Source organism: Camellia sinensis, chromosome 12 (assembly GCF_055761805.1).
Source record: "Camellia sinensis isolate YWXY chromosome 12, ASM5576180v1, whole genome shotgun sequence".
Lineage (NCBI taxonomy): Eukaryota > Viridiplantae > Streptophyta > Magnoliopsida > Ericales > Theaceae > Camellia > Camellia sinensis.
The window spans coordinates 57906373-57929328 of record NC_138972.1 but is presented as its reverse complement, the minus strand read 5'-3'; the positions used below and the strand labels follow the sequence as shown (position 1 = coordinate 57929328).

Sequence of the window (22956 nt, the reverse complement as noted above, 5' to 3'; positions counted from 1 at the left end):
TGTAGCAACTGCAAGGATCTTAACTAGGTGCAAAGGGAGAATTTTTAAGAGCACTCAGCACACTCTGGTTTTCTTACAACAATGAAGGGAAGAAAAATTGACGAATGCCTGAATGCTTACAATTGATTACAATATATAGAAATAAAAAGTAGAACAGTGAGCATGTGACTTCTGAAAGCAGCTGGCAGATCATGAAGTAAAGGAGATGCTGTCGGATGCTTTCGGTGGGGTGATTGCACAGCTGAACAGCCTTTAGCAAAAGTTGATTGGGTGAATAGTGACGGTGAACAGTAAAAGTGAACAGTAACTTTTACTATTACTTTCGGTGGAACATGAGAATAAAGGAATCAATATAAATACAAATTGGCAGCTTTTCTCAAAAGAGTAGTGACTGAAGCTAATTTGTATTTATATGGAATCCTATGTTGATTAGGCAAACGGGTCTTGAGCATCTTGAAACTCAGGACCTGAATACTGATTAGTTGATTCTTCAGAAGAGTGTGCACTGACTGATCCTTCTTCTGAATGGTCTGAACTGGAAGTGGATTGGGCTTCAGCTTGATCTGTGATTTGTCGGGCTAACTAGAGCAGTTCTTCTCTGGATAATTTGGGCTTGACCTTTGATTGAGCTTTGGGCTGAACAGGAGGAGAAATGGGCTTAGCCTTTGCTTTGGATTTTGATTTGGGCCGTGAATGGTCTTTGGGCTGAGTCGGAGCTGCAGGAGCTTTGGACTTAGCCTTGGATTTTGATTGTGCTGACTGGGCTGTTTTGATTTTGGGCTTGGAACCACTAGATGAGGGGCTTCCAAGATTGACTGGAGGAAGGCTGGGCTGACTTCCTTGACTGATGGCAGCAGTTGGGATCTGCTGGGCTTTAACCATTGCAGGGGTTGGAGCATATTGATCAGATGGAAATTCTTCTTGAACAATTTCAAATATGCGGGGCAAATTGAATTTAGCCCACCATTTAACTGAGTGATGTCGGATGATTATGTTACCATCAATCCCATAATGCCATTTGAATATCCAAGGGATTTTATACTTGGCTATAAAAATTAACAATAATGGGAATGATTTCTGATGAGTAGTAAATGGGTAAACGGTAGCAAAATAGTTGATTAATTCAAGCAGATTATCAGGGAGGATTGCTGAAATGGCACCATAGTGAGTCCACCATCTCAGAAACCAGGAAGGTAATTCAGACTTGAATTTCTGGTCAAATGAAATGAACCAAGAGTGACTAAAAGTTTCATTCTGGTACAAGAAAATCTTGAACCAGGCATCAATGTAATCATGGTAATTATACTGGATATAATGGCCAGGTAAATCACGAAGCCGGTAGGGAGGACCCCATTCAGCTAAGGAAACAATGTTGTGAATGTAAATGGAATGGTACAGAATTTTGTAAGCATAGGTGCGATCTTGGATTGGCTTAATCAAAATTGATTGATGATGGAGCAGAATATCTTTGTAGTAGGAAAGTGTTTTCTCTGGATGTGAAAGGGTGAAATGACATCCAGGACCAAAATAGGATTTAGCAATGTCGTTAATGAGTTGGCTCTTTGGGTGACTGGGTTCTTTATAGAATAAGTTAGTAATATGTGATTTGGTGTATTCAGTTTTGGATGGCCGGATTGGGTTAGCTGGGAATGGAGTGACTGAAACTGATTGGCTAGGAGCAAAAGGATCAGAAGCCAATGCAGAAGAGTAATCAGGGCGATAAAGATTACCAAGTGCTTGGTAACGGTTAACCATATCAAGTGAATAAGATGGGGTTTCTAACTCCAAAGGAGGAGGGACAATAAGTTGATTTGGTTTACTTGAAGATGGGACCAAAGCCTTGGAAGGAGGCCTTGGGCGAGACATCTGTGAAAACAAGAATTAATTATTAGTAGCCAGAAAGAAGATCTAAATAATCTTGATGGCGGTGTAAACAGTTGTAGTTGTGAGCAAGTAAATTGCGACGGGCTTGAAGTTGATGGTAATTGATATATTGGGCTCGTTTGGTAGTTGGTCGGGCTAATTTGAGGCGGTGAATACGATGGGTAAGCTGTTTAATCTGGGTTGTGAAATAGATAATGCGGGATTTGTGGTAAGAAGTAAATGGTGCAGCCATCCCTTACCCCCCTGTAAAAATTCCCGGGTAAGAAAATCAGGAAGGGAATTTTGACAACCAGGAATATAGGTAATATCAAAATAAAAAATACTTAAAATAGCTTGCCATCGGGAAAAAATATGTTTACTAGCAAGATTTTTGAACATCTTTTTCCAAAATATATTTAGCAGATTTACAATCAACACGAAGTAAAAATTTTTGATTTAAAATATCATCTTGAAATTTTTGAATACATAAAACAGTAGATAAAATCTCCTTTTTAATAGTACTATAATTTAACTGTGCTCTATTCCAGACACCAGAATGATAGCGAACAATTTGTTCAGATGATTGAGGAGTAAGTTGCTGAAAGAGAATGCCACCATAACCAATGTCGGAGGCATCAGTTTGAATAATTTTGAATGAATTTTCAGTAGGAATACCAAGACAAGGAAGAGACTTGACATATTGTTTGATTTGTTTAACAATAGATGTACGAGTAGAAGACCAAGGAGGAGGATTATCTTTTAACCTATCAAATAGAGGTTGACAAGTTTTCCTAAGGTCTTTGTAAAATTCAGCAATGTAATTGAGGGATCCTAAGAACCTTTGTAATTGGGTTTTATCAAGAATTTCATCAGGAAATTTGGAAGCAAATTCAATGGATCGACTAATGGGTAAAATAGTATTATGATGAATATCATAACCTAAAAACCTTATTTTGGTTTGAAATAATTTAATTTTAGGAGCAGAAATGACAAGACCATGACTCTTGATAGTATGAAAGAATGCAGTTAAATGTTTCCAATGTTCACTAATTGATTTTGAAAAAATTAATATGTCGTCAATGTAAACAATGGAAAAATGACTAAATGGGTTGAAGATGTCATTCATGATATGTTGAAATTCACTAGGAGCATTTTTTAAACCAAATGGCATGACATTCCATTCATATTGGCCAAAGGGTGTATTAAATGCAGTTTTATATCTATCTTTGGGATGAATTTGAATTTGCCAGAAACCACTTTTTAAATCGAATTTACTGAAAATAACAGCTTGACTGAGTCGTTTAATTAAATCTTTTTTATTAGGAATAGGATACCTAATCCATTCTAGAACATCATTTAAAGGTTTATAATTGATAACCAAACGAGGGACACCGCGTTCTAATTCAGCATTTTTATTAACATAAAAAGCAGAGCAAGACCATGGTGATTTACTTGGGCGAATGATTCGGTTATATAATAAGTCATTAATTTCTTTTTTACATAGTTCAAGTAATTCATGATTCATTTGAATTGGTCGAGATTTAGTAGGAATATGCCGTTCATCAAAATTTTTAATATAAGGTAAAGTGACTACATGTTTTTTCCTATGCCAGAATGCAGTAAGCAAAGTAGAACAAACAGTTGATTCAAGTTTTAATTTGAAATCAGTGATTTGAGAAATAAGAACTGGATCAGTTAATTGTTGGTCAATTCGTTTATGATTTATTTCTTCTTTAAGAAAATTCAAATGCCGAGTTAGGCGGTTAATTTGATAGGAAATAGAACAGTCTTGTAATTGATTAAGTTTTAATAATTCAGGAGGAGATAAAAATTTAAAGGTAACAGGTTGTCCTAAAACATGTGTAGTTATTCCGGTACTAGATATAGTAAATGGATATAATAAATATATAAATGGGGAACCCAAAATAATTTTATCAGTCATATTTGTGACTAAAACAAAAGAGATTTTAAAACAGACATTATCTTGACAAACATGAACTTTGGGTAATTTATATTTGATATGCATTCGAGTACCATTAGCAGAAGTTAATTTCTCTTGACATTTTTCATAATATGTCGTAGGAAGTAAACCTTCTTGTATACAATTTAAATCAGCACCAGTATCAATTAAAGCAATTAATTCTAATTCAAAATCATTGACAATTATTTTAATTTTAGAATACCATTTTTGAATGTAAAGCTTATTAATTAGACTTAACCGTTTTTCGTCAGGATTATTGGATTGAGAGTGAGGTGATCGGTTGTCAAATAGCACATTATCAGGATTAGTAGGATCAGAATCATGTTCGGATTCATGTTCATGTGGGGATTCTTGCTCATTATTTTGGAAATTATCTAAACTTTTATTAAGTTTTAAAGTAATAATTTCATCTTCAAGTTTTTTATCTTTATGTTGTAATTCTTTGATTGTTAGTTTAATCTGATTGATCTCGTGTTGTAAATCTTGTAACGTAACTTCCTTGTGTTTATTTTTAAATCGTTCTAAAGTTTTGGTTAAACTTATTATGGGTTTATCAAACTTTGGTTTAGTATCGGAATGGATTAATAAGGATTTTAATTTATCAGTATATTTTTGTTTTAATTTTGGATCGTCTAATTTACTAATAAGGTCAATAAGGGCAGATTCTTCTTGAGTGTTTTTGGTAAGAACGGTAACTTGTTTAACGGGTTTACAACAAACATCATTACAGCCTATATTAATGTTGTCATTAGAATCATCACTTGGGGATTGGTAATCAAATGAAGTATCAGGATGGTCAGAAGAAGAGGAACTAGTAATAGATTGATTTAATTGGAAAATTTCGTATAATTGATTTTTGGAGTTATCATCAATTTGAAGTTGATTAACTTTATCTTTTAACTTTTGTTTTTCTTTACATTTATTTGAGTAATGACCTTTTTGACCACAGTTATAACAAGTAATGTCTTTGGTAGATTTAGATTTTGGATGGGATTTGGATTTGTAGTATTTCTTTTTAGGTTTAGTGTAGAATTTATCATGTGATTTGGAAGGAGAATAATTCTTTTTATATTTATTAGAATATTTATATGATGATTTGTGTTTATGTTTGGAATATTTATGTGATTTCCTATGAGAGGGTGCAACAGGAGGTAAACCATATTGTTCACAAAAATTGCCTAATTCATATTTAGCTTTATGTTTATCTTTATTGGCTTTCTGGGTTAGTTTAAGATCAATACACATTTTTAAACCTTCTTTTTGAATAGTGCTAATTATATCACCATATGTTAAATTGTCATATTCAATGACACCAGTGGGTTGACTTAGGACATCTCGAATCTTGTGTGCAAATAAGCTAGGTAATCCGTTAATAAATTTTTCTTTCCAAAATGATTTAGTACAGTCTTCTCGTAACATGACTCGAGAGGTAAATACATCTTTATACCATCGAAAATCACTTAAGGTTGGACAACTAAGATTACTAAGTTGATCATGTATGCGAGAGTATATATTTGTAGGAGTGCCAATAAAATGCCGGACGATAGTATAGATTAATTGGTTGATTCCATCAGGGTGACAACATCCTATAGCTTCGTCAAAAATAGGTAGACCATTTTCATCAGTTTGATTAACATAAATGATTGTGTCACGTTGTTCTTCAGTAAGGTATTTTTCCCACCAAGATTTGAGCATACCAGTAAAACCAGAGGTAAGTAAGGAAACAATTTCAGATTGAGAATATTGGGGATAATTACTGAGATAACTATTTGCTACCATAGATAAATGATTTAATTTTTGAAGGATCTGATCTTCACTGAGACCATCAATATTCCATTCGTATAATTTTTTTGCAGAAACAGAAAATTGATTATTAAGATTAGTTTCTTCAAATTGGAGATCTGGTGGAGTAGGTCGAGAATACTAGTTTTTGGTGGTTTGGGGATTAACTTTTGGATAATGAATTTTATTAAGATTAGAAGATTGAAATTGTTGGGCTAGTTGATTGATTTCATTATCAGTGACATCAGTTCCAGATGGATCAGTGGTGTTGGTATGAAGTTGTTGATTTAAAACAGTAACTCCTTTATCTTTGGAGGTAGAAGTATCAGTGGGAGTTAATTTAGTAAATAAGTGTTCAATGGCTTTGACAGTTGATTGATCATTAGTGACCAGGCTAGTTCGTTTAGAGCGATGACTAGGAAGATTAAGTAAAGGTTGATCTAAGGGTTTAATAGTTTTTGCCGATTGGCCATCTAAATTAGTTTCTAGTTTATCTAATTGTTTACCAATTGTTTTTAAACATTGATTAGTATAATTATTTTGTTCAATAACCTTTTTGAGTTCAGGGTCAGTACCAGGTAATTTAAAAGGAGAGGCGGGAACTTCAGAACCTTGGTGATCAATGATTATGTTTTCTAATGGAGGATGATTAGAACTAACAGAAGTATTGGGAGAAGTTTTCCATTTATGTTTTGTGATTGTGTTAATCTTTTTGTAATATTGATCCATATAATCAAAGAAGGGTAATTCAAAACCATATTGAACCATAAAATCATACCATTGTCTAGTTATTTTGGATTGTTGAGCAGAATCATATTTAGCACGATAAGCATGTCTTTTAGTTCTATTTTCTTTGGATCTAAAGTCAATAAGTAATTTATCTAAATCAGGAGTAAAATCTTTTTTGATTGTCATGAGTTGAGGATTGACTGGTGGTATAAATTCTTCGAAATCGGTTTGTGTTGGAGAAGTATTTGAAGCTATTTCTTCTTCTGGAAAATGTGTAGTAGTAATATAAACAGGTTTACTTATTTGAGAAGTGGTAGAATTATCAATTCCTTTTAGTTTATGTTGGGAAGTTTGGTTGGTTGGACCAAGATGTATTTGACTATTTTTGCGGAATAAAGGAGTATTAAATATTTCATCATCAGTTGTAATTTCTGTAGGGACACTAGAGGTACCATGTCGAGGAGATTGACTTCGATTAAATTTAATTCCAACAGAACCATCATTAAATTGTTGAATATTTTGAATATATGATACATACATATATATATATACAATATGTTGCTTACTGTCTTGACTAGTATATATATATGATAATTAATCAATTAAGACCATTTGCAACCATAATCAAACAGTCACTCTTAGTTATTTTATCTATGGTTGCAAACATATATATATATATATATATATATATGATACATACATATATATATACAATGTCAGCATATATATATATATATCCAGTGTTGAATATAACATCTTCAGGTTCAAAATTTCTCTGAGTGTTGAATATAGCGTCTTTTGATTTTTTGGGTTTAGTAGAATTGGAGTTGTTTCTGGAAAAGCAATATTTGGAACCCTACTTGAAGAATATTGGAAAAAGAAGCTTGAGGAAGAGGCAGCAGTAGAGGAAGGCTTAAAGTGATCCAGAGAAATTCATACTATTAAGTTTAAAGAAAATCTATCACAAACTCATAGAAGAACTATTAATTTGTTTGTGCAGGAAATTGTGATTGAATCAGCAGCAGCAAAACCAATGACAAATTGATCAAATCAGAGTTTTATCGTTCCAGAGAAATTCTGGACCAGAGAAATTTAAATTTTCTCTGGGTTGAATCCAGAGAAATTCTTTGGAAGTCCAGAATTTCTTTGCTTCCAACTGATGATGAGTTGCTTTCCTTCCAACTGTCAAAATTGAACTGCTTTCTGTGCATTTGGGGCTTCTTATTGAAGCTTCTTGGCTTCTTGTTTTTGTAAATTTCTCTGGCTTGCTACATTTGTGTTTCTCTATTATGTAATTTTATATAGCATGTTTATGTTTCTTCATTATTTTCTCAAGCAAATTATCTGTGGCTTACTACTCTATTGGTGTGGCTAATATTCTCTGACATTTATAATTTTCTCTGGCCAAATTACTTTTCTTACTTGTGTGTCTAATTTTCTCTGGCAGCATTTATAATTTTCTTTGGCCACATTATGTTTATGTCTTGTGTTTAATTGTCTCTGGCATATTTATTTTGTTCAATGCTCCATTTCCTCAAAATTTCTCTGTTGTGTAATTTTCTCTATCATGTTTATGTTGCTACCTTATAATTTTCTCTATTGTGTAATCATTGCTACGTTGTAATTTTCTCTGGGATTTAATGTTTATGTTTTCATTTTATAGAAATGGCAAAGCGCAGAAGCAGCACAACTCCAGAAACCCCGAAAAAGAAACCAAAAGTCTCTGTGTCTGCCTCTTATGATCTTAGATCAAAACGCAGTAGCAGCACCAGAACACCACAAAAAAAACAAGTCCAAGTTGAAGAAGCAATAAGCATCAAGATCAAGACACCAACTTCAAGGGTGATTTTCACTCAACTACAAGCTTAACATTTTCTCTGTCATTTTCATTAGATTATAATAACAAACCTACGGTTTTCTCTATACTACAAAGAAAAGTCCAGAAACATGAATAGTGCAAAAAAAAAAAATGAAAAGTGCAAAGAAAACATATCAGAAAACTTTGAAAAGTTCAAACATATAAAAACACAACATATAAGTCCAGAGAAATTTGTAATACTTATCATTTGTAATACAATCATATGATTTTCTCTGGACTACAAAGAAAAGTCCAGAGAAATTTGTGAACTTATATTCACTTTCAATATAACAAAAACAAAAACACATTAATATTAAGAGACAAAAATATATTAAACACAAGCACATAAAAAAATCACAGAGAAGATCTGTTATGTTCATAAAACATTCAATTCAAAAAAATTTAAAAAAAAAAAACAAAACACTTACTACTCTATTGCTACGTCTGTAAATTTCTCTGCCTACTTACAATTTTCTCTGTGATTTTCACTGCACTACAAGTTTACAATTTTCTCTGTGATTTGAGTTCAATTATAGTAACAAACCTGCAATTTTCTCTGCACTACACAAAAAATGCAAAGTGAACAAAAAACAGAGCACAAAAACACAGAAAAACAGAGCACCAAAAAGCAACTCATAACCATGTTGACAGAGAATGAAAAAGCAACTCCAAAAATCAAAATCAACTCCATCGAAAATTCATCAATAACAGATAATGAAAAATTAACTTCAAAAATCAAAAACAACAACACTGAGTTCGTCTCTCTCACATTGATCAAAACTAAAATCAAAAACCTAATTCAACACCTACACGATCAAATCAAATCAAAAATTGAAAACTTATCTAATTCAACTCCACATGAAATCAAATCAAACACAATGAACCAGATTTCAACTCCTACACGGTCAATCAACACCTACAAACAACGAACATGATTTCAACTCGTACAGGATTTCAACACCTACAAACAACGAACAGGATTTCAACACCTACAAAAACCCTAGAAAATCTCCACAAAAATCTGAATCGTCAAGTTCATCCTCACGTAATCTCCCACAAAATATCAATATGATCTTTAGCTGCCAAATTCAAAACAACGTATATTATAAAAAAGGGTAAGACATGTATTTTACACTCTAAAATAACATTGAGGGATCTTAGGCTACAAAAGAACACATTGTAGACCTAATCCATTACTAAAAGTTGGATAGAGACCTTAAACCGATTTTCCCTTGGATTAAATACTTCTTTGGTTTTTAATTAGAAAAAATTATAATTCAGTATAGGGTCAGAAAAATAATTACAAAGTTATTGAAAAACTTATAAATTTAATTATTAATGTTGATAAAAAAAAAAAAAAAAAAAAAAAACTTTAAATTATTTTTCTGATACTACTGACATGTAATAATATCCCCTTTTAATTATTCGGTTGGTATCACTTCAATTTTTTTTACCAATAAGTCCAGTTTCAACTTTTAATAATAACTTTTTATTATAAATATATTTTTAAAATGCAATTTAACTAGTTACGGTTCTCATATTATAATTCAATATGTAAGGAAGTTTAAATAGGTTAGGAAGTGAGTGCAATAAATAAGGTATAATACTTTCAAACTCTCTTAACATATACTCGATAACAAGGCCCATAAATTAAACTCACTAACAAAAGTCAAAATCTGTCAATCATTTATCATTTTGATAATTTTTTTTATTATCATTATTAATACCAAATAATCATTCACAAATACAAAATATGCATTTAAAAAGTCTCAACAAAATTTCATTATCAAAACAAATGGTAAAAAAATATATATAAATAAATAAATAAGTTCATTGACTTATGAGTAAATAAGTCTAATTTATAGAACTTACTGTTAATTATCTTTAAATTATTTTAATTTTTTCAATTTTATTCTTAAAATTTACAATTTAAGTCAAATTGATTTTTTTTTACCAACGGCAGTCTAAATCATTAATAATATAATTAGATAGTGTTAAAAGTATATGTTAGTTGTCACTTTGGTTCTAAATATTAATTTTGTCAATTTCATTTTTTAATGTGTACATATTAAATTTATAAATTATATTTGTTATCTATTTTTTGGAGAGAAACTTGATAAAATGAAAATGTTACAATTATAGGATCGATCAAAATAAATGGGAGGGATACTCGAAACCGGATACCTCACGAGCCCTTCAAATTCTCGAAAATTCATAGTTAAACTTAAACTTAAGAAAAGTTAAACCCTAAACGAATTAATAACACGAGGTAGAACATGAAAATGAGAACTTGCTGACTATAAATGGCATTGTTTTCATTCCGCCAAGCTTTTGATCCTTCCCCTCCTTGTTTGTCAGCTCATTATTCTCCTCCTCCCCATTAATTCCAGTCATGTTCTTCTCAGATAGAACCATCTTGTTCTCCATCTAATATCACAAGGTGAGTAAGAGTTCTAAAACTCATATTTATGGGCAACTAGGTTACTAGCGGATGATAAGAGAACAAGAGGGTGAACCACTAAATTTTTAATAATAATTAAGAAAAATGGATTGGGGACCCAGGAATTGACTTCTTTGGCTTGTGATATTGTGGTGCCTTGTGTTCAAATCTTATTGAGTTCGTCATTACTGTGAAATTATTTTGTATGTGTTGTCTCCTTGAAATGAGGAGATGTTCATATTTGATCAGAAAATGATATGTTTATTGAATTTTTATACATAATTCGTAATAGGAATCATATATTAGTGACATTTGTGAAAGTACGTGGACAATGGTAAATGTTTTCATTGTAAATGAATGAATCATAATATGTCAAATCATTCTGTATGAAAATTGAACTACTTAACTAGCTCAGTTAACCACTCTTATACACTCTCAACTGAGAGATCATGGGTTTAATTTTGTTATGGACAAAAATTGACTATTTACTATCAGAGTTTTTGGGTGTGTTTGGTTTGTGTTTGTAGAGTAGTTTTTGAGATAAAAAAGTACGAAAACTTGTTTGGTTTGCCTTTTTTCAGAAATTGTTTTGGAAAATTGTTTTGGGGAGAGAGTTTTAAAAAAAGTGATTGATTTGATATGTATGAGAGAGAGAGTAATTTTGGAAAGTAGGTAATTAAACAAAATTTTGAGTTTTTTTTTGAAAAAATTTGTTTGGTTTGATTACTCTTGAAAAATTATTTGTAGAGAATTTTTTCTCAAAACTTTTTCTGAAAAACAAACCAAACAAGGCCTTTGTTTATATTTTTTTAAAATTTATTATAGCCTCTTTCTTATAATTGTTGTTGGTGTTGAGCTTGCAATTTGATTCCTTAAACTTTCTTATGGGGTTGATTGTCTAATTTAACAGAATATTTGTAAATACTATATAAAATTTTGTAATTCTGTTTGTACAAGATGTAAGTGTTGTGTTCCACCATTACTTGTTTACAGCCAATTGGTGTGACTTTTATAATTTGTATGGGTAATTACACTTGGATCCTTCAAATATGCATTTTATTTTATTTTGTTCCTCAAATTTTAATTATTATAATTTTGTTTCTAAAGGATTAAATAATTGTTAAAGTAATTCTCATCGTCAAAGGGACGTCTATTTCTTACTTGATTGTCTATCATGTCAGTTCTGTTTCGAAACACTACCAAAGATAAAGGGCTTGGTTGGTTTGTCTTTAGGAGAGTTGTTTTTAAAAAAAAAAAAAAATTGAAGAGAGAGTTTGGAAATTTTTTTGATTTGTTTGGTTGTATATTTTGAGAGAAATTTTTTTTTTAAGAGTTTGGAATGATTTGATATTTTATTATAAATGAGTAGATATGTATGAGAGAAAAAGTGATTGAGAAGGAGAGAGGAGAGAGAAAAAACGCTTGATTGATGTGTAAGAGAGAGAAAGTGATTTTGAAAATTTTTTGAGAAAAATCTCAAACCAAACAATTTTTTAAAATTTTTTTTCTAAAACTCATCTCCAAAACTCAAACAAAACATACCCAAAAAATCTAGTCCTGTATGAACTACAAAAGACAACAAAGTCTAAACTTTACATATTTTCCTCAATCTTGGGAATCTTTTTGCTGGCTAATCATTTATATATATATATATATATATATATATTGCTAATTTGACTTTGGATTTTTAAAATTTGTACAGAAAATGATATGTTTATATTTGGATTCTTGAGGAGATGTTCATATTTGATTAAAAAATTGATATGTTTATTGAATTTTTATACAAAATTCATAATAAAAATGATATATTAGTGATATTTGTGAAAGTAAGCGTACAATGATAAATATTTTTATTGTAAATGAATGAATCATAATATGTCAACCATTCTGTATGAAAATTGAACCAACTGAACTAGCTCAGTTAACCACTCTTATCCACTCTTAACTAAGATATCATGAGTTAATTTTGTTATGGACAAAAATTGACTATTTGCTATGAGAAAGTTTTTATTTTATTTTTTAAAAATTTATTGGGTAAATTACAAACACGTCTGGGATTTACTTAAATTATAAATTACCTCTTGTAATTTTAAAAATTACATTATGCTCCCTAAAATTTCTAATTTCATAATAAATAGGTCATTTTATTAATAGAAAAATGCTCCCGACCTCACCACTAAATTAGCACTAATGACATGGCTGGCTTACGTGGAAAACGGATACAAACTCGCCAATTTCTCCCTCTTTCTTATTATTTCAAATTTCAAATTCATTTTGAACACACAATACATTTGAAGACTCTCTCTATTCTTCCTTCTCTTCTCTGTTGTGCCTCTCCTTGGCGACCTCCTCGACAAGCGTAGCTCTGCAACCCGATCGGACGAGTGCGGCTCTCTAACCCTGGCGACGACGCAGCTTCTACAACCCCGGCGACCCGACGAGCGCAGCTTCTGACGACCAACGACGACCGAGTCTCTCTCCGTCTTCGCACCGGACTCGCTTCTCTCGACTCTCCGTGTTTTCTCGACAGATCTGTGTGCACAAGTCAGTGAAATAATTTCTCTCTCTCTCTCTCTCTCTATATATATATATATATATGCCTTAATTTGTTGAAGATAGATTGTGACTTTGATTTTGATTTCACTTTGATTTCATCTATATATATATATATATATGCCCTAATTTGTAAAACACAGCAAACCTTTACGAACCTCATATATTAAATTACTGAGTTGAATTCATAGTAATGAGATTTTCATTTGTCTTCTAAATTCAACCATCCAAATATATCAGAAGAGAAATTAATAGATAATGATTTAAAGATTGTTGATAGTGTGTAACTTGAAATAAATTTGAATGTGTATTTTTCTGACTCAATTTTTTTGGATGTGCAACAGGAATTACGGACATTGAGATACACTTTCTCCAAATTAAGTTCACAGCTATTGGAGTTTACTTGGACTCTGAAATTGTGGGACATTTGGAGCAATGGAAGGGCAAAACAGGAAAGGACCTAGCTGAAGATGATGACTTCACTACAGGAAAAATAGGATATGGTGGCGTTTTTTTAACGACGTTTTTTTGAACGTCACTTTTATTAATATTTAACGGCGTTTTATAAACGCCACCTATTCTTTAAAATAAAACTACACCGTTTTATAATAGGAGTCGCTTTTAAACGCCTCCAAATCCGTTAGCCTCACGCGCCTCCTCTGTCCCTCTTTGTTGAAACCCTTATTTTGAATCTGAGATGTAATACGCACGCATCTCTCTCTCTTTCTCTCAACCCTCTCATTCTCACACCTTCAAATCTCGCCTCTCTCCTGCTCACCCCCAATTGCTTCTAAACCCTCGAGAGCGATTTTCTTTGAGATTCAGATTCATGCAGGTTCATTTTGAGATTCAGAGCGATTTCGATTTTGAAGATCTCTCTCTCGATTTCAAAGCTCCACCGTCTCTCTCTCTCTAGATCTGGCCGGTAATCATAGTTTTATGAGAGAAGAAGGAGGACAGGGACTGGGAGCTTGCGAAGAGAGAGGCAGTGCTTGATTTCTCAGAGATTCAGATCGGTCTCAGAGATTTCATCTCTGAGCGATTTCGATTTTGAAGTTCTCTCTCTCGATTTCGAGGCTCCACCGCGACCACCATCTGCACCAGCTAGGTATTGATTTCTGTCTCTCTCTCTCATGCTCTTTCTTCCCGTCTCTCTCGATTTGGTTATTGAAATTACAAACAAGTTTAATCAGGATTTGCTGGCCTTGTGTGAAAGTGACCGGAAGAAGGAGCTTTTGCTGCTACTACAGATCATTGACATAAAGATTATTTCTCTAGGTCATCTACCAAATATTTTCAGATCCTTTGGGAGGCTTTTATTAGAGTCTTTTGTGAAGAAATTCATTTTGGAATTAAAAAGCTGTGGGATGTCCATGATTCTTTCATTTTTATGATTTATAAATATAGCAAAGACCGAGTGCTCATTTTCTCGATTATGAGTCCAGAAATTTGTCTGTCTCTGATTTTGCAGCAGTGCTATTTATACTTGGGTTCAGATTTTGAAGCGAATTGGCATCCTTAATGGAAGTATTAGTACCTTTTGTGTGTTCTGTAACAATTGGGTTGAGGAAAAATGGACCATGTTCTGTTGCTCTACCCGTTGAGTTGGTGTGTTTGGTCGAATATTTTAATTGGTGGGGAATCCAATGGGTCACGCCGGGTCCGGTGATAGAGTTGTTGCATTGGTGGGATGGGGTTTCTTTCAGAAAGATAGAAAAACAAATTTGGAAAGTAATCCCCATGGCAATTTTGCTGCTCAAAAATAAATAAATAAAAATTGCCAACAGGGTGAAGCTTAACCTCAAGGGAGTTTTGTATTCTGTCAATGATTTTCTATATAACCTGCAGCATATTCGGTCATGTTATTAGACTTGTGGTTAGGATTGTTGTTAGATATTGGCTATGTTGTTTCTTGTTGGTTTTGCTTGGGCCTTCTCTATTGACATTTTAAAGGGTTGATTGTTTAGTTTCTATTAGGGGTATTCAAAATAGCCTGAGAACTGAAGAATCGAAGAATCGAATTAAACCGGTCTCTTTGGGTTAGCTTGATTTGGTTTTTTTAGTCCATTGGTTTGGTTCCGGATCTTCAATTTGTCAAATTGATAGGATTGAGTTGTTTCTTAATTTAGACCTTATTTAAACCTAATCAACTTGAGAATCAAACCTATATATGCATATATATATATTTTTTCTTTTTTTAATATTGACGTGTCTTTATATTACCATGGTTTTGTATGTGATTTCAAAATCCTCTTTTCATGAAGCTTGTGCAATTGAACAAATTTTGAATTATTGGTCCAAGAGTGATAGATTCTGCTTCATGTTAAATGATTTAGCCTACTAACAAGGTAAATGATTTAGTGTAGAGAATAAGAGAAATTATGAGCCGTATGTATGTGAATTATGAAATGTTAGACTCTATTTCAAGTTATTCTTTAAATAGCATGTGTCAAAGTTCAAATGAAATGGAAGTTGATAAGCTCATTGATGGTTGTTGTGGTGAACATGTGAAGTCTCTTCAATTTGAATTTTTGAAGCACATGGAAGAAGAAGAAAATGTTGATGCAAAATCAGAGACAGACAAATTTCTAGACTCATAATTTTTGCTATATTTATAAGTAACTTTTTGTAGCAGTGCTATTTATACTTGAGTTCACTTTATCTCTGGACTTTTCAATTATAATAGTCTATCCTTGTATTTTTGATCAATTTACAATGTGACTTAACCGTTAATATGTTGATGGAAAATAATGGTGTAACAATCATGTGCACTTGTCACATTCTATTTTCCGTTAATAAAAAAGGAAGTCAATCTAATCTGATCAAAATCTGAACTCAATCTGATCTGATCTCTCTCGCATTTTGTTAAATCTGCTGATTAACAAGGTTTCAAGCAAGTCGTTTTTATTTTGTTTTTCATTAACAAGTGTTAATCGGTGTTTGATTTCTTTGTAGGTGGTGATGAAGTGTAGAGATCGGTTACATGAACTTGTAAAGGAAGAGATAGAGAATAAGGATTCGAGTACGGAGGAGTGGAAGATCGTGATGGAGAGAAGCTTCAAACGCATGGACAATGAGGTGATTGCATGGAACAACATTCATTTTTTGTTCTGTCCAGATTTTTTTCTTTTCTTCCTCTTTTTCTTTGTTCTGTCCAGATTTATCTTCCTCTTCGATTCACTTTACTTTTTCAGGGCAGGTTAGTTTTTTTTTTTTTTTTTTTGATGCACAAGATAGGGATTCATAGCCAAATGACAACTAATGTTGTACCCATTTGCTGGGCAGAGGCTACTACCTGTCTCTTGTACCCATTTGGGCATGTGTTGAGCTAGTCTTTATGGCCTAGCCCCTCTATCTATATATAGTAGTTCACCTCCTTTGTTTCAAAGCAGGCAAGCAAGCAACCACCTCCCTCAAACCCTTAGGCTTCATTTCTTCATTTCCAGACCTCTGGTGGTTCAACTCCATCTCAGAGCCTACCATACTTCCTGAATGGCTCCAACAATCAGTTTACACAATCTACCATCCACACCCTACTTCTGAAAATACCCTGACCTGAAAATCCAAACTCTAGAATCTAGACTGACAGAGGTTGGTCTGAAAGCCATCCCAACCTTTTCTCATCTGGCCGCACTTTGCTATTGTACCCAGGTTATACTTCTGATTTGTAATTTGTTAGTGCTGGAACAGACTCAGCTGTCAATTTGTGGATGGCTTCTCCTCCTAGCAGTGATGATTTATCGTCTGAAAGGTTACTTTCCTATTTTCGAAGGCTAGGACTTCATCATGTAGTTTTCCTTTGTTGATTTCTTTTGATGGTCTTGTTTAATTCTATGATTTTGCAGCTTGATGGAGTCACATACAAGATCGGTAGATCCATTGCTCAATTCGTACAGTGACTACGAAGACAGGGTCTATGGTGATTGCTGCAGTGTTCATTATTCTTCTTCTCTACATATGTATAAAGCTTAATGTCTGAATTTAGCCTGACTAGTTTTACCAAAATTGCTGGTCTTGCTTGGAGTTCCCGAGAGCCATGGATTTTTGCATCATTATCCTATGATGGGAGGGTAAGTGCAATTTTATTGTATAATGGATTGGAAACATGGGACAAGATTTAAAATTCTAGCTTTTGGTTATTGTTCTTTGTCGTCCATAAAAGGATAGAAAATTATTGTTCTTACTTTATGTGCCTAAGGCTGATTTTCGTGAAGCCACATGTAGGCAGTATGAAGAGAATGCCTGCAATCGTGGTGGGTATTGCAACTTTATGCATCTGAAAAGGATTGGCAGGTAAGCATCCTTGATGTGTTTGTTTTTGTCTCATCTATATTTTGCAAGGTATTACAGTTGAGCAGAGCCTGATTTTGTTTCTAAAACGATTCATCTTACTGTTATGAACGATAGAGAGTTGAGACGCCAATTGTTTGGGAGGTATCGCTCAAGGCATAGCCGCAGTCGGAGCAGAAGTTGAAGTCCTTATAGGCATCGCAGCTATGATGAGCGCCCTCATGAAGGTTGTGGGCACAGTAGAAGGATAGTGTAGGTGATGTGCAGGTTCACTGTTCAACAAAGTAGCTTACACCATTTTCCACTGTGCAGGTGATGTGCAGGTTCACTGTTCTATGATTGGATAATTTTTCCCCACCTTTTTTTATTGGTTTCATAATTGCTTTTGATGTGCTTGATTTGTGTGCCTTGCATGCATGGTGATATAAAACCTCCTAGATCGTTTCCCTTTCACATTCATCTGATCTCTTACTTTTTCCAATGTTTCTCATCATCACTGCTGGTCATCAACTTTTCAAATTTCTTTGTTTTAAAAGAGTCCTCCCCCCTCCCATTTCCAATAAACACTTACTGGCTGTTTTATATCTGTTAATTATTTTGTAAGTAAGCTGTCTGTCTATTCTGTTTCAATTTGTTAACATATCCTTTTGGGGCTGTGTTTGAATCTTAGATTTGTAGAAAATTATTAAAACAATTATATATTATGATTGGAAATAAGAATTTTTCAAGAGTTACTGGTGAGTTAACAATAAATTTTTCAAGAGTTTCTGAGAATTTTCTTCATGTTGTGTTAGAGATCTTAGAAATGTCTCAAATCTTTCTGAAGAGTTTCCTTTAAAATTCCTGAGTTTCATTTTAATTTCATGCTATTTCCTTATATTCTTATTTCTGATGGAGATTTTTGTGAATGATTGAAATGTGGTATGAGGTGTAGTCTTTTGATGTTTTTGTATTGATTGTGATACTGTTTTCATTCCACATAGTATCATTTCTGTGTTGTCCCTTTGAACTTATAAGTAGCGGCGAGCTTCTACTATTTTATGTCTTGTTTTAATAACAGTAAGGGAGTTGAAGCAGCAGTCCTGTATAGTTGTAAGTCACCAAACATATTTACAATGGCTTTCTGGTCTCCGTCAAGGAATGGTCAATTCCTGACTTGTGTGTAGTAGTTAAAGGTTGGGTGTGTGTGAGAGAGAAATGGGTCTAGTTCATATATTTTGAAACGGAATCTGCTTGACTTGTAAAACCTATTATGTTATCCACCGATTGGCAATTCTTGTTTCCTGGCTTTTCTTTTGGTTTCCCCTGTCCAAATTGGATAGATTAGAATTGTAGGACAAATAACTTGAAGAAGTTCTACTTTGATACTATACATTCTTTAAGTTACATGGGTTTCCAAATGTCTTACTACAAGTGATGCTCTGTAAAATCATTAATTACATGGGTTTGGTATTTAGATGCATTCCTATTTTTTGCTTTTATTGCATGTGTTGGTATTTGTTTGCAGTCAGGCACTCTCTGACCACAGCACATTCCAGGCTAGTTAACATGCAATTTTTCATGTGGTTTCGTAACGGGTTTTGTCTTCTGTCAACTTCCTCTTTTTACGTTAACAAGTTATGATCTTACGATCTTACGGGTATTACAAGTTTTGCAGGTTCAGGTATCCCTGCTTCTTATGGACCAAGGGCTTATTTTTTACCGATGAATTTTTTTACAAGTTTCATGCTGTGACAGAGGATTGGATTTAACTGGGTTTTGCAGATCACATTTGAAAGGATTGTGAAAGACTCCCACTGAGTTAGTAAAGTATGGCCCGCAATGTTGTAATTTTTTATTCTAGTGTCTGTATTCTATCTATCTAGGTAATTATTCTAATGTCCTTTTCTTCTCTTCTCTTCTCTTCTCTTTCTTCCTTACCCAAAACCCCTCTGCAGGTGTGTGGCAGAGAAGAAATAAAATTTACTTTTTGGAAGTTAAAATCTTGTTAAAACAGGTGTTTCATTGTGTTTTTTGCTTGTATTTCATAGGTATTAAGTCTGCATGAAACCAATGTTTCAATTTGTGTTCTGATAATTGACTTTCTCATTCATTTTGTTAATCTTAGTAATCTATCAAACCAATGTTTCAATTTGTGTATATATATAGATCCCTGTGTTATTTTTGGAGGGGCATCTAATTTTGGTGACTCCTTAATGTAATTCAAATGATTTGTGTGAATGTTTTTTTTTTTTACACAATGACTGTGGACTATCATTTGATAAGATTTTACTATGTGAATGGGAGTTATTATTTCATATTAGTGTTATTTTTCAGTTTTATTATAGGTTTTTTTTTTTTTTTTGGTTCAATAACCTAAAATTAACACAATTAAAAAAGAAAAAAAAAAGAGGGCTATCACGGCGTTTTTAAAAACGTCGTTAAATAGCATTAGAGATACAACGGCGTTTTAAAAACGTCGCTAAATAACATGCTGACGTCATGTTACCGTTAGTAGAATTTTTAACGGCGTTTTTAAAAACGCCGCCTATTGTCATATAGCGACGTTTCTAAAGCGTCACAGAGTTATAGCGACGGCCGCATCTTCGGCGTTTGGTGTAAAACGTCACAAAAAGATTTAACGGCGTTTTTAAGACCTATTGCGGCGTTTTTAAAACGCCCCTAAAACCTAAATTTCCAGCAGTGCTTCTTTGAGGCCCTCATTTCTGGTATGATTTTCAGTTCTGCTATTTAAAAAGTAACATTATATTCATAAATCTTAGTTATTGTTAAGAATTTCTATTATACTTTATAAGATTCTTATGAGAATATGATTAGTCTTAAGCTTCCAGATTCATTAAATTGGTCAGAAAATTTGATGTCATGATGGTAAATTCAACATTGCTAACACTTTCTTGCTAAAAACATGGATATGCGAAAATATATGGTTTTATATAATTATGATATGTCATTATGTCATATATGAATATATCATTCACAAATAAAATAATAATAATAAAGTGCAATCTAAAATTATTTTCTATAAGTCTGTATTAATTTTCTTTTATCTTTGTATCCTAAAATAACTATTTCAAACTTTATAATATTAGGTGTTTGAGGACAAGCTAAAAAGGTCAACTTTTGGCTTTAAAAAAATCAAAAAGTCACTAAATTGTTTGTCATCAACTTAAAAATGCAGATATTACATGACTTTTTCACACAAAAAAAAACTTGTTCAGCAACTTCCCAAACTCATTAGCTGTTTTAGCTCCTAAGAAAGTTAAAAGGCCATTAGTTTCATTTGTGTCAATCGATGAATTTGTATGTTTCCCCAAGTGTTTGAAGAGTGTTTTGTAAATAATTTTTAACAATAATTGGACGCATTTAGACAAGTGCCCGACCAATACATGTCTGGAAGTATCTGATGAGAGTCTCTATCCAACACAAACACGACACCGACACACCACTTTTTAAAAAGTGTCTGTACTTCTTATCTTTTCTGATAGTTGCTTTTGAGTTAATGCTACCTTAAGGTCTCAGTTTTTACGAAATTGGTTCTTGGCCATGTGATTGAAGTTGAACTCTTTTTAATTCAAATTTGCAGCACCAGTTGAGAATTTCTTGAGAGTTGTGGTGATCAAGGAGATCAAAGGTTCTCAGTATGGAGTGCAGCTAGAGAGTGCAGTGAGGGACCGATCAAAGGTTCTCAATGTGGTTCACTAAATGTGAAATAATATATACAATCAAACCTTTACGAACCAACAAGGGAACACAACTAAAATTACCTCAAAAGGATGTTTCAGGTCTCCAAAACCATTCAGTTTGTCGTATACAAAGTAAAGTAGAGAAACAATTCTGGATAAAATGGAATAATATTCAGAAACTAGAAAGTGAAAATTAAAAATAAATAAATGAATAAGCTTTTCTGTAATATGTTCAATCTTCAATGTGTCTAATATATGCCCTAAAATTCATTTGAGATGCAAAGAGCATATCTCCTTGAAAAAGTCAGTTGCCCCTCTCATCTTTCAAATGTTTCTATTACATGCTTCCATTTGTATTGATTCATTAGAATTTCCAGTCCAAACATTTGATAACTGTTCTAATAAAAAACAAAGCTTGTGGAATTATTACTTATTAAACAAAATAATAGGGATTTATGTATCTTTGATGACTGATTTTTTCATTATTTAACATAAATACTTTTGACATTTGTGATGAAATGACTTTTGATGGACAAAACAGTATTTTGTATGTTGAGAACTGTGTAACTTATAGACTGAGTAAGTTTTTTCATGCTGAAGTAGGTTTAACCTAACCATATCCAAGCTTGACTTGCTATATTTTTTTGCAAGTTCAAGCTTGGCGTTACATCAATGTAGGACTGCTTTAGGGAACTTGGGCTATGCTGTCTATATTAGGTATTACGGTGGGTTTTGGTTTGGAAATGTAGATTTATAGGTGATAATGTCAACTTCATATTTTGCTTCATATTTTTGCAGATGTCAACTTCAAGTGTTAATTCACAACGTAGGGAGGAAGGGCAAGTGCGAATGGACAATACACCAACTGTCACCGAACAACTTCAAAGTGTAGGTGAACATCTTCGATTTCAAAGCGAACAACATCAATTTCAGAACGCGCAGATGCAAAAATTGCAAAGGGGCATAAATAGAAATTCGTGTTGTATTAATGGGATCTTCATCTTGCTTGTAATTGATGTTATATTAATAATGAAGATGTAATAATTTGTATTCAAGTTAGAACATGTAATTGGTGTCGTATTAATTATGAAGATGATATGTATGAAGCTTTATGATATATTACAATTATGGATTGAGAAGTATGAATATGTAATCATGTGGATTGTTTGTTATCTGCTTGGAACTTTGAAAGTTATTTGTTTGTCTGTTTGAACACATATTATGAACATATTTTGGACAGATTTTGGGCTGATTTCGGACAGATTTTGGTCTGATTTTCGACTGATTTTGGGCTGATTTTCAACTGATTTTGGACTGATTTTCGACTGATTTTGGACTGATTTTGGGCTGATTTTGGATTGATTTGTGGGATGATTTTGGACTGATTTTGGACAGATTTTAGGCTGATTTTGGACAGGTTTTGGGATGATTTTGAACTGATTGTAGGCTGATTTTGGGCTGATTTTGGACAGATTTTAGGCTGATTTTGGACTGATTGTAGGCTGATTTTGGATAGATTTTAGGCTGATTTTGGACTGAATTTGGACAGATTTTGGGATGATTTTGGACTGATTTTAGGCTGATTTTGGACACATTTTGGACTGATTTGGAACATAGATTCTGTTTGTCTAGTGCTTCACAGATTTTTGCATACATTGTTGTGTATTTGAACATACATTGTTGTGTATTTTAACACAGGTGCTTCACAGATTTTTCTTCATTGTTAACGCAGATAATTGACAAATTGTGAACACAATTGAATCACATTGTTGACAGA

General features: G+C 32.9%; 1 protein-coding gene and 1 long non-coding RNA gene across 2 annotated transcripts; both read left to right on the top strand.

Moving 5' to 3' along the window:
* Positions 1-2041: 2041 nt before the first annotated feature.
* Positions 2042-22919, top strand: LOC145803590 (uncharacterized). The gene is made up of 8 exons (XM_082896900.1): positions 2042-2045; positions 8019-8197; positions 13017-13197; positions 13551-13683; positions 20182-20204; positions 21080-21177; positions 21978-22067; positions 22878-22919. The coding sequence occupies exons 1-8, from the start codon at positions 2042-2044 to the stop codon at positions 22917-22919; spliced, it is 750 nt and encodes a 249-aa protein (XP_082753026.1).
* Positions 17060-18760, top strand: LOC145804516 (uncharacterized). Its single transcript, XR_014346453.1, has 3 exons — positions 17060-17276; positions 17431-17499; positions 17614-18760. It is a non-coding gene; the product is annotated as an uncharacterized LOC145804516 (long non-coding RNA).
* Positions 22920-22956: the final 37 nt, after the last annotated feature.

Excerpts from the sequence above, each read along its gene's own strand:
- LOC145803590 (XM_082896900.1), top strand. Across the intron at positions 8,198-13,016 it reads TCAAGACACCAACTTCAAGG|CTCTGCAACCCGATCGGACG; the intron begins GTGATTTTCACT and ends CGACAAGCGTAG. Across the intron at positions 21,178-21,977 it reads CAGTGAGGGACCGATCAAAG|ATGTCAACTTCAAGTGTTAA; the intron begins GTTCTCAATGTG and ends ATATTTTTGCAG.